The sequence below is a fragment of the Gadus macrocephalus genome, chromosome 3 (assembly GCF_031168955.1).
Source record: "Gadus macrocephalus chromosome 3, ASM3116895v1".
Taxonomy (NCBI): domain Eukaryota; kingdom Metazoa; phylum Chordata; class Actinopteri; order Gadiformes; family Gadidae; genus Gadus; species Gadus macrocephalus.
Window position 1 is genome coordinate 18,940,493 of NC_082384.1, and position 12,249 is coordinate 18,952,741.

Genomic DNA, 12,249 nt, shown 5'->3' on the forward strand with positions numbered 1-12,249 from the left:
AAAGCTGTGTTCTGGGTAGCTTCTCATCTTATCCGCTCACGTGTCTTTCGTCCACTAGCGCCACCGCCGCCACCACCACTGCTACTGCTGCTGCTGATTTCCCTGGTGGTGGTCGTGCGTCGTCAAACCTCTGGTGAGTTTCAAGTGTTTAGTGATGGGAAGGAAGGAAGGGTGTGGTGTTGCTGCTGGTAGGGGTGGAGGTTGGGCTATACATGCATGCACATGCGCAGCCTGGCCAGCCCCTCTCATTAACTAATGAGCAGGATGTCAGAGCCCGTGCCGACACATTGGATGACAGCTCCGTTTCTCCCATTCCCTCTATCTCTCTTGTGCACTTGCGTGCATGCGCGCACGCACACACACACACACACACACACAGACACAGGCTGATTCTCTTTGGTGGGCTGTTCCGTCAGCATCTTGCTCCACACAGAGCTCTGACTGTTCACCGCTACATTAGAGAGCTGATCATCACTCTTTCTCTCTCTTCTTTTTCTCTCTCTCTCTCTCTCTCTCTCTCTCTCTCTCTCTCTCTCTCTCTCTCTCACTCTCTCTCTTTAGCTGTTTGTTTATTTAAAGTGAGACTTCTGGACCACGGCATGGAGGCAGTGGCTCTGTTTTCCTACACAGCATCAGAGGTGGGGGAGATCAGCCTGAAGAAAGGAGATGTCATTAAGGTAGGACTCTCTGAGTGTGTGTGTGACTGTGTGTTATGGCAAGGTGGAAAATAAGGGAAGGGGAAGTCTGAAAGTTTGCACTTATACTGCTAAGGTGTCAGAGTGTGTGTGTGTGTGTGTGTGTGTGTGTGTGTGTGTGTGTGTGTGTGTGTTGTAGGTGTTAGACATGGAGGACGACCCCCATTGGTTCACAGCAGAGATCCAGGGGAAGCGTGGTTATGTGCCAGAAAACTACATCTCCCTCCTGCCTCACACGTGAAATTTCCTTTTTTTAATTGGCTTTACTGTCTTTTCTTCCATTCAAATAACAAATTGTTATAGAAAACAAATCTCTTGCTGTAAAAGCTCAAATCTACACAAATTTGACTGCTGATTATCAAAATTGACCTTTAACCATAATGAACTGCTATCATGAATGGAATATACATGGGCAATAACAGATTCAAGTACAGTGGCAGAATAATTTATACACTTTCTCACCTTCCTCCCACTGTTCGTGTGTGTGTACGTGTGTGTGTGTGTGTGTGTGTGTGTATGTGTGTGTGTGTGTGTATGTGCCTTGTGTGTATGAGTGTTAGTGAGTGTGTTTTTGTTTGCATGTGTGTGGGTGGATGTGATATGTGTGTGTGTGTATGCGATTTGTGTGTGTATGAGTGTACGTGAGTGTGTTTTTGTTTGCTTGGGTGTGATGTGATTGTATGTGATTATTATTATTGTGTGTGTGTGTGTGTGTGTGTGTGTGTGTGTGTGTGTGTGTGTGTGTGTGTGTGTGTGTGTGTGTGTGTGTGTGTGTGTGTGTGTGTGTGTGTGTGTGTGTAGGTGGTTCGCAGGCCGGGTGACAAGACAGGACACAGAGCAGCGTCTGCGCTGGCAGCCTCAAGGGGCCTTCCTGGTCAGGGAGAGCGAGAGTGCCCCGGGAGAGTTCTCTCTCTCCGTGAGGTCCGAGCACACACATACACACACACACACACACACACACACACACACACACACACACACACACACACACACACACACACACACACACACACACACACACAATTGTATTGGATAATTAACACTTGCTTCAGTTCCCAGGCCAAGCTATGAAGATACTGTTCGTTAGTGGGATCATCGTAAACCCCTTTGGGGTCTTGGGGGTGTGAGAACCGTTTACACCGTTCTCTTTGGAAGCTCGGGCCACGGTTCTAAAAATACTGTGGTCACAGGAAGACAGCAGCTCTTCAGCAGACACGAGTATGTGCAGAGAAAAAAAAAGGATTTGGGTCAGCCATGCGACACGGGACACACTTTAATCATTCAGAGTAAATTGAATATGTTCAATAATCTGCCTGTTATGTAACCCAAAGCATTCTCTGTGATCAAACACAGGTACCATTGTACCATTTGTGCGCACAAAAACACACGCACACACACACACACACACACACACACACACACACACACACACACACACACACACACACACACACATACACACACACACACACACACACACACACACACACACACACACACACACACACACACACACATAAGATAAGATATTTCAGAACATCTGTCTGCTTGGTTAGTAATTAAGAGGCATGCAGATGCTTTTCCATTTTTACATAGGATACATACTTAAACACACACACACACACACACACACACAATTATTTTTTACACTATAAATTGCATCAATGGCCTGCCAGTGCCTCAGTCACCATTACACTCTTATAAAAGTATTATATTTGTATAATAATAATAATAATAATAATAATAATATAATTAATACTTTAATAATTGTACAACCCTTTTGTTGTGTTTGTAATTGTTGCTGATAGTGATTTGATGATGATTCCCACACAGGAATTATTTTTAACACATTGATCATGGCCACTAGACTAGAGTAGAGCCACAGCAGCTGAACAATCTGGATAGATTAGTGCCTGTCAACAGCATTAAAGAGTACACGATCAGACAATCTTGGCTGTGAATACTCACATACACATGTTAAGTGGCTGCGCCCAACCTCACTATGAGGTATGCAGACACATATAAAAACTGAAGGAGTTTGGCGACTGAATGTTTTTAGAGGGTGTGTTTCCATGACGATGGTATGCATACATCCATCCTGTGTGATTTGTTCGCACAGGATTGATTCAACAACCAAAAACTGTTTGTGGAATGGAGTTAGAAGTATGTTTAACATCCAGCCTATTCAGTTCTAAAGGGTATTGTCCTTTAGAAATGTGGTTTACATTTGCAGTGAACCTACCAGTTTGTTCCAGGTTGCTCCCATGTGACCCCTGACCTCTTGCAGCTACGGTGACATGGTGGAACACTTCAGAGTTCTGGAAGGCGCGGGCCAGTACTGCATATGGGAGGAGTCCTTCTGTTCCCTCAACCGGTTGGTGGACTACTACAGGAGTCACAGCATCGCCGTAGAGAGGGCGGTGTACCTTCGAGACCTCCAGTCCAATGCACCCCAGCCACTGCCCGAGTCCTCCCGTAACCCCTACCCCAACCCTTATAAGAACAGCCCCCACAGGCCGCACTCACGGGCCTCACCCCCCGAGAGGGAAGCCTCCTCGCGACCGTCGGAACCAGCTCTGGGGGTACTTCAACACAACACTGACTGTAGATATTGTGGCTTGCTAATGTAGCTAATGTCGGAGCTACGAAGCATAGCTATTGGGAAAGTGACAGTTAATAATGGGGCTTGCTACCATAGCATTTTGGGCTAGCTAATATACCTACCAATCGTAGATAGCTAGTCTAGCAATTGTAGCAACATATTGGAGCTAGCGAGCCAGGATATTGGGGATAGATAGCTTAACTATTGGAGCGAGCAAGAGTAACTATTGGAGCTTTCTAGTGTAGCTATTGGAGCTAGCTAGGGTAACTAATTGAACTAGCTAGCATAGCTATTGGAGATGGGTAATGTAGCTACTGATGCTAGCTAGCATAGTTTTTGGAGCTAGCTAGCTCTGCTATTGAGCTATTTATTGAGTTATTAAACTCACTATTGAGTTAGTAACTCGTGGTGGCCAAGCTTATGCAGACCAATGCTATGCCATTGCCTATCTCCTTCAATACACTGTCCATGTCCATAAAGGCATTAAAAGATTTCTCAATGCAAATCAAACCAGCTAATTGGCTAACTGAAATAGAACCATGCCGATCTCTAGGTATGTTGAAGGGCATGTGATGATGTGGGGCTACGTTTAATTCCAAAGGCTAAGGGAACTTAATCAGGATGCATAGTATCCTGGATCCATGAGACTGGCTTTTAGAAAAAAAATCTGCCTGCCTCTATGGGAATTTAACATAGGGGTGTCTATACTTATGCACCCTGTATTTTAATGGATAAAATGTTTGTTATTTACGGTACATTATTCATTCACAAATGAAATTGGTGTCCTTAAACGTTGGCTTTTTCCTCATTTGTTTAAGATCAATTTCCAAAAGATGATTTTTTTATTCTATGGGTGCCGAAACTTTTGCCTACCACTGTGTGTATATATATATATATATATATATATATATATATATATATATATATAAAATATTAAGGGAAGTACACCAGACAACAGCTTTCTCCCTCCATAGATTCTCACAGTAGGCTTTTGTAGGCAGAGATATCTTGGAAAGGGGAGGAGCAAAGAGAAAGGAATGTGATGACTTGATCATGTTACAAATGGCTCTTGGCAGGAAGTCACACATCTGTCGAGATTGCAACGAGGATGGATGCGTTTCATTATGAGAATGTTATGAACAGAGTTTGATAAACCAACAGCTTAGAGATTGAATCATTGTGAAATGGGTATGTAAGTCGATTCAGGCAAGAGGATCTAGTGTTTGTATGCTAAATTCCCCACTTCTTTCCTTATACGTGTATGTGTATGTGTGTGTGTGTGTGTGTGTGTGTGTGTGTGTGTGTGTGTGTGTTTACTCATAGATGCCGCAGATGGCTCAAGCCCTGTATGACTACAAGCCCCCCCACGCTGCCCACCTCCACTTCCTGCGGGGTGACATCATCGACCTGCTGGACTGCTCTGGGCTGGCCCACTGGACAGGAAGGTGTCATGGAAGAGTTGGTTTATTCCCCCCAGGATACGTCCAACCTCTACACCACTAAGTCATATGTGTATAAATACATAAATGCTATAGTTGCATATGCTTAACCATGTGTCCCATGATACATATATAAATATCCATACATTTTATACGAAGACACTTTGTTGAGGAGTGGTTACTTTGTTATTTGTTGTAGGCATACCTCTTGTTGACATAAGACACACCTGCTAATTATGCATAGACTGATGATTCGTTCTTAAATCTGTATTGGAACAGCAAGCCCAAAGACATCGTTTCTTTAGAGAAATATGGAGCAAGAAATATTTCCTGTTTACAAGGTCATGGGTGGCGTGAGAGTTCAGGGTGAAATCCTGATCCAATTATAGATCCCGTGTCTTGTACTGCATGTGCTCAGTAAGGCTATCTACCCTCCTTAAGCCCTAAAAAATTGGCTAATCTGCTTTTTATGTGCAAATTGAATGAGAAATTGTTTATAGACCTCTGGTGCTGCGATAATTCAATTTATTGAGGTATTTCAAGAATATATACACAAAAAAAAAAAAAAAAAATTAAAACCACGTTAGCCATACACACATATACTTTATGAATAATATAAAAAAATTGGATTACATTTATTAATCTTCTTAACGAGACCTGAAATCATTGCTATCAAAAACATCAACCTACTTATTATCATCAGAAAGGTTTCGAAGAAAGATTAGCTTTTTTACGTAAACATCCAAACATAAAGCAGTTCTAAACTCTATGTTGCACACAAACTAAAATGCATCTTCGCTAGCTAGTTCGCCTCGGGGTAACGTTGCAGTAGAATGATTTTAAAAATTTTGGGAAAAGTGAGTATATGCCATTCAATACACCAACAAGACTTTTATTTTCATAAATAGGACACTGTGTGGAGGGAATTGTGACTAATAGGTCGCCATGTCCTCTTGGTTGCTTGCAGCTATCTGCAGGTACAAAAATAGCATGCCATAATTCTTAACAAAATCTCAAATGTGTATCTTGTAGTTGCATGGGCCCAAAGTTTTGTATATTAAGTAACTTTATATCGTTTTTAAGGTTTAAAGTGTTTTTGGAAAATATTTACCTGGAGTTCTTATCATTGATACATTGTTATAGGCTACCTAATGTACAAACAGCTTCCTTTGTGGATTTCCTTTGCTATATATGAACAGAGAATCCAATAAAAAATGTCAAAATGATACGCCTTCTTTCATTCAAAAGCAGATTCAAATATATTCATACACGATCTCTTAAGTTCAATCAACTCTAAGGAGAAAGCACGGATGAGATGGTGGTATGGATGTGAATGAGTGAGTTGAGAAGGTTTTAGATCAACTGAGGCATAAATTCTGGTGAATTAGGCAAAGTATGCAAACAGAAAGATGTTGATGCTGACCAGAAGGAGAGCATTGGCACAGCAAAACCTGGACCAAAACAAAGTCTCCCGCACGCTCGGGACTCTAGGAGGTGGAGTCGGTTGTGAACTTTGTGATGAAATGCACAGACTGGGGCCCTGGCCACAGGTCACTCTGCACACAGACTTTGAGGCTGCAACACACACACACACACACACACACACACACACACACACACACACACACACACACACACACACATGCACACACAAAAAAAACGCAGACACAAACACGCACGCGGGCACACACAAACACATGTGCAGGAACACAGACACACATTTGCACACAGGAATGCACACACACACACAAACACACACATACACACAAACATGTTACGTTTAAGCATATCTGTGCTTATTGGATATATATTAACGACATGAACCAGTATGTACCATACGCCTGGCCTCTTACCAGGGGGGCTACGGTTGCTGACAGAAGACACTTTTCTCAGAGGGATCTCTCTCTGCACCTCCTCCGTCAGAGTCCACCACGTCAGGTTAGTGAGCTGAGGGAGAGAATACGCTCAAACCTGTCCCATCTACCACAACCATGTATCAAACGGAACATTCAAAGTGGTGTGTACTATAAATGTACAAAGCACATCAGCCTACATACTAAAAATAAATCTTAAGAAAACGGTTAGTTTTTTCATCATATTCTTGGTGTTGTAAAGATGTGATAGATAGCGAGCAAGGCACTGAGTTTGATCCCCAGCCATAGGGTTCAGTGTTCGATTCCCGCATATCCTCCACTGTTTGACCCAACCTTCTCCTTAGTGAGCAACATCTGAATTCTCTGCGAGTGGCTTTGGGGTGAATGCACCTCTCAATAAATGACTAGTGTGGATGATGATTAAAATCGTGTAATAGTGCAACAGACAAGACAGAGGTATGTGTTCGGACCTGCTCGGGCGTGGGCGGGGGGGTGAGCAGCGTGACCACCACCACCACGATGGTGGAGAGGCCACAGAGCAGGATGGCGAAGTGGAGGTAGTGGACGCTGCGCAGCACCGACGGGGCCCAGTCCACCACGCCACACCTGGGGGGTGGGAAGGCAAACTCCAGCACCATCCTGCACATGCCCACCACCAGGCCCACCATCAGACCCCAGAACGCCCCCTGTTGCACACACACAGAGACACACGTGAACGCAGGGACACGCGCAGACTCACAAACACACAAACACACACAGACACACGTAGAACACAGAGACACACACAGTCACAAACACGCACATACACAGAGACACACGCAGACACACAAACACGCACACAGAGACACAGGTAAACACAGAGACACGCACACAGAGACACATAGACTCACAAACGCAACCAGACAGACGTGTGCACATACACAGAGACACGTAATTAAAGACAGAGGCACACGCAGGCTCACAAACACACACACACACACACACACACACAGACACAGCCACACACAGATTCACAAACACACACACAGACATATATAAACACAGAGAAACACGCAGAGTCACAACCACACACACAAACACACATACAGGCGCACAGAAACACACTTGAATATAGACACAGAAACACAAACACACCTACGGTAACACGGAAGCACACACAAACACAGACACACAGACACACCTATAGTAACAAAGAAACTCTTGTAAACACAGAGACGCGCAGACGCAGAAACACACCTGCAGTAACAATGAAACTCATTATGCAAGGATGAAAACACACTTTTCACTTTCTAAAGACAAACTGTCAGGGTTTGAAAATTCATGTTAAAAAAATCTGCAGAATGAAATTCATGTTGATTGGGCCAACTTCCATCAATTCTTCAGGGGAGTAAAGAAGAGGAAAATATCAATTTTTGCCTTTATGTTTATGAGGTCACTTCAACTTCATAGGGTTCCTTATTTCTGGAGGTACTCAGTAATGTACCTGTGCCCAGGATTAAAACAAAAAAATCTCCCAATGACTATAGGCCTATAGCACTCACTCTCCTTATGAACATTTGAGCAGATTATAGAAGAGGAGATTTGGGTCGAAGTCAAACCAAATTGGATCCATTCCAATCTGTTTAAAGGGCAGGTAGGGGTGTGCAGATTAACACTGGCACTGTACTTAATGTTTTTTTTGTGATTGCTTTTATTGACTCCTCCACAGCTGTTATCTGTGTTGAACCTCACGTTTTTTTTGATGACTTTACAGAATTATTGTCGAGCATCTCCACAGACTTTGACTGCCTAGTTATAACTGGGGACATTCATGACATCCGTCTTCACACTGACTCTGGCAAAACCTCAATACTAATGCTACTAGACCTCAGTGCTGCATTCGACACTGTAGACCTAACAATTATTTTGGACAGGTTATAAAACTGGATGGGGCTTTCAGGCACAGTCTTAAATTGGTTTAGGTCCTACCTACAAAATAGGAACTACTTTGTTGCCATTGGCGACTTTGTATTGGAATCAACCAACGTGACATGTGGAGTCCCACAAGGTTCGATCTTGGGACCCTCTTTATTCAACATCTACATGCTCCCACTAGGGCAAATCATGCAAAATAACAATATTGACCATCATTGCAATGCCGATGACACGCAAATCTATGTATCGCTATCACCAAATGACTATCATGCCATAGATCTGCTGTATCAGTGCATTGAGCAAGTCAAAGACTGGATGTGCCGAAATTTCCTTCAACTAAATGAGGACAAAACCGAGAAAATTGTATTTGGTACTAAAACGGAAAGGCTTAAAGTAACAAAACACCTTCACTCCCTGTCCCTGAAAATCTCAATCAAAGCCAGAAATCCAGGGGCTATTATGGATTCAGATTTACATTTCGACAGTCACATCAAATCAGTTACAAAATCTTCATATTATCACCTTAAAAATGTAGCATGACTTAGAGGGCTCATGTCAACCAAAGTCTTACAAAAACTTGTACATGCCTTTATCACTAGTAAGCTTGAATACTGCAATGGTCTCCTTACAGGTCTCCCAAAAAAAAACTCTAAGGAAACCTCAGCCTTGTTCAGAATGCTGCTGCTAGAGTTCTAACAAAAGACCAACAAATTTGAACATATTACACCAAATCTTAAATCGCTACATTGGCTTCATGTAGGTCAGAGAATTGATTTTAAAATCATGTTGCTAACCTATAAATCCCTACATGCTTTAGGGCCAAAATATTTAACTGATATGATTCCACTACATAAGCCTTCTAGACCACTCAAATCTTCTGAGACCAATCTGTTAATTATCCCCAGAGTAAACACGAAATATGGGAAAGCAGGATTTAGTTACTATGCAACAATAGCTGGAATAAACTCCCTGAGGATTTAAGACTTGCCCTTACTCTGACCACTTTTAAAACAAGACTGAAGACTTTTATGTTTGCTTTAGCTTTCTGCTAAATCTTAAATACATTGCATTGGCCTTTTTAACATCACGTTTATTTTCTATTTTTACCAGAGAGATACATGATCTGAGACCAGAGAGAATGTTGATCTGATCTTAAACACATTGCACTTTCTAAAATGCTTTTTTAACTTTGCCTTTATTTTCTATCTATTTTACAAATTTTTTGCATCTGTTTTCTTTTCTATAAATTATTTTTTTATTAATTTTATCGTATGACAATGTTTATATGTGAAGCACTTTGAGTCTGCCTTGTGTATGAAAAGTGCTACATAAATAAAGTTGCCTTGCTTTGCCTTTTAGTAGATTGACTTTACCTCGGATTAATACGTTGACTGGTTGACTCAATGTTTAAAAGAAGAAGCATTTTATCTGATGCTCTTTCATCTTCCCCGGCTTCCCCCAGGGGGTGTGTCCTCTCACCACAGCTATTTGTTTTGTAAACAAATGAGTGCCAGTGCTATCATGAGGACAGACACGTCATCATGTTGGCGGATGATGCCGTCACCGTGTCCCTGCACTGATCAAATAAACCCCGGCCCACAGGTCGATGGTTAAAGGGATTCAAACGCTCCATCTTGTAAATAACAACAAAAAGGAAGTCGATAATTGATGATTTATTAGCTGAGGAAGAAGCCTCCCCCTAGTCTTCCTGCTGTTATACTGTATGTGGCCAGGCGGTCAAAATTGTTAAACAGCACAAGTATCTGGGGACAATTATAGATGATCAATGAACCTTTAAACCAAATACTGACATTGATTTGTCCAAAGGCCAATCCACGCATGATGACTTCATGTTGACACCACTTTTATGAGAACACTTTACTCTTGTGGGGACTGTTGTAAATTACAGCTACAAACAGCAAAAAAAGTCAGAGCTTCAAAAAGATCAAATACATTGCTGCTGACCCTACATTGCTGCTGACCCCCCCCCCCACACACACACACACACACACACACACACACACACACACACACACACACACACACACACACACACACACACACACACACACACACACACACACACACACACACACACACTTCCCTGCACTCTGAAGGAAGCCATTGATCGTTGGTTAATGGACTCGGAGAGGGCGTGAAAGACCAAGACATACCAAACTCTCTTTTCCCAGGATGATAACCTGCTGATGTTTCTGTTAACCATGACACCACAACATCTGTCAAGACACCTGCGCCAGCACAAAGCCTCCCGCTGTCTCTGCTGTAATGTCCCGCAGTAACTACTTTTGGTTGAAGAATGTGACCCGTGCAGTATGTGACAACATACTTGTCCAGCGTATTGTCCAGACATTCTCCACAGAACTTTTTCACACCAACAAGCGACAGCCACTCTCACTGGTCTCTCCTTCATGCCTGTTGTGTATCTTGCTTTGTTCTCGCTAACTTCCTTTCTTTTGTTCTCGTCCCTCGTTCTTGGCCAAACACATTGCAAACATGAACAATTAAAACATATTCACTAAATAATTAGGGGCTAATTGTTTCCAAGATGTTTTCATAGGGTCATGTCTTCAGGATCAGGTCATCCTATAGTTTAAAGGCTTTACGGTTTATTCTGTATCTACGTATAGTGTTGTCCTCCGCGTGAGTAATGAAGGGGTGAGATGGGAGGCTGAACTCAGAACATGTGTCAACATCCTGTCTGCTTTACTGCTTGACATTGGTTCTCGCTGAGTCAAAGCTGTGGGGAAAAACTCCTTTCTCGGTAATCCCTTCTTGTTGATGACAAGGCACAGTTAACTTTAACCTATTTCCATCCCCATTTTTGTTTCTTACTACACAGACAGACACAAACACACACACACACACACACACACACACATTTAACCCCCCCCCCCCACACACACACACACACATACAAATACACAATCCCCCTCCCCCCACACACATTAAACACACACACACACACACACACACACACACACACACACACACACACACACACACACACACACACACACACACACACACACACACACACACACACACACACACACACACACACACAAATAGAATATGTCTCCAGAAAACATGTTTAGGCTTGAGCTCATGTCAGGGAGACCTTTCACTCTTTCGAAAGGGGTGCTTTCGTGTACTCTCAAGAAAGTCTATCCTCTCACAAAGTCATAAAGCTAATCTTTATCGCCAACACTAAACAGGTTTTATAAACTCTTCAAACTAATGTAGAGAGAAAGTTCAGTGTAAAACGCCCAACGCCCCTCAGAGAGAGAGGGAGCAGTGAAACAGCTGTACGGTGTGTGGGGAAGGACAAACAGAGCAGTGAAGTCAACCTGGAAGTTATACACAGAGATTGAGAACTATTATAAATATGTGTGAGAATGTCTAGAGCATATTAATGAATAGTAGTACCTCTTTATAAAGTTCTTTGTTAATAGTCATTTTCACACAACATAGTATTTACTTATGTAGATAAGCAACATCTATTCATCAAGCTATCTATCTCTCTGTCTGTCTCCGCCTATCTTTCTATTTATCTTTTTTCTATTTGTCTATTTGTCTGTCTGTCTGTCTGTCCGTCCGTCCGTCCGTCCGTCCGTCCGTCCGTCCGTCCGTCCGTCCGTCCGTCCGTCCGTCCGTCCGTCCGTCCGTCCGTCCGTCCGTCCGTCCGTCCGTCCGTCCGTCCGTCC

At 42.8% G+C, this 12,249-nt stretch overlaps 2 protein-coding genes across 4 annotated transcripts in view; one reads left to right on the plus strand and one right to left on the minus strand.

Annotated features, from left to right (window-relative positions):
• On the plus strand, positions 1 to 5,962 carry LOC132453505 (GRB2-related adapter protein-like). Of its 3 annotated transcripts, none has more exons than XM_060046395.1 (6): positions 1 to 133; positions 562 to 677; positions 835 to 932; positions 1,497 to 1,616; positions 2,983 to 3,277; positions 4,621 to 5,962. In XM_060046395.1, exons 2-6 carry the CDS (start codon positions 600 to 602, stop codon positions 4,798 to 4,800), a joined length of 771 nt encoding a protein of 256 aa, XP_059902378.1. In that variant the 5' UTR covers positions 1 to 133; positions 562 to 599; the 3' UTR covers positions 4,801 to 5,962. The 3 variants fall into 3 exon arrangements, 2 of the variants coding, with proteins under 2 accessions (XP_059902378.1, XP_059902377.1); XR_009524707.1 differs by lacking the exon at positions 1 to 133 and having other exon boundaries at positions 262 to 677; positions 4,621 to 5,443; positions 5,595 to 5,962; XM_060046394.1 differs by lacking the exon at positions 1 to 133 and having other exon boundaries at positions 259 to 677; positions 4,630 to 5,962.
• The window catches only part of slc5a10 (solute carrier family 5 member 10), a 23,085-nt gene continuing 16,450 nt past the window's right edge, over positions 5,615 to 12,249 (minus strand). The window contains exons 13-15 of the mRNA XM_060046377.1: positions 7,081 to 7,296; positions 6,590 to 6,683; positions 5,615 to 6,311 (exon numbers count right to left, since the gene is read on the minus strand). Of these exons, the coding sequence (XP_059902360.1) occupies positions 6,121 to 6,311; positions 6,590 to 6,683; positions 7,081 to 7,296 (501 nt within the window). The 3' untranslated portion in view covers positions 5,615 to 6,120. The remainder of the gene's footprint in view (positions 6,312 to 6,589; positions 6,684 to 7,080; positions 7,297 to 12,249) is intronic.

Bases quoted from the DNA above. Each gene is read 5' to 3' on its own strand.
- LOC132453505 (XM_060046395.1), top strand. From the start codon at position 600: ATGGAGGCAGTGGCTCTGTTTTCCTACACAGCATCAGAGGTGGGGGAG. The intron at 678-834 runs GTAGGACTCTCT...TGTGTGTTGTAG, and splicing joins AGAAAGGAGATGTCATTAAG to GTGTTAGACATGGAGGACGA. The intron at 3,278-4,620 runs GTACTTCAACAC...GTTTACTCATAG, and splicing joins CGTCGGAACCAGCTCTGGGG to ATGCCGCAGATGGCTCAAGC.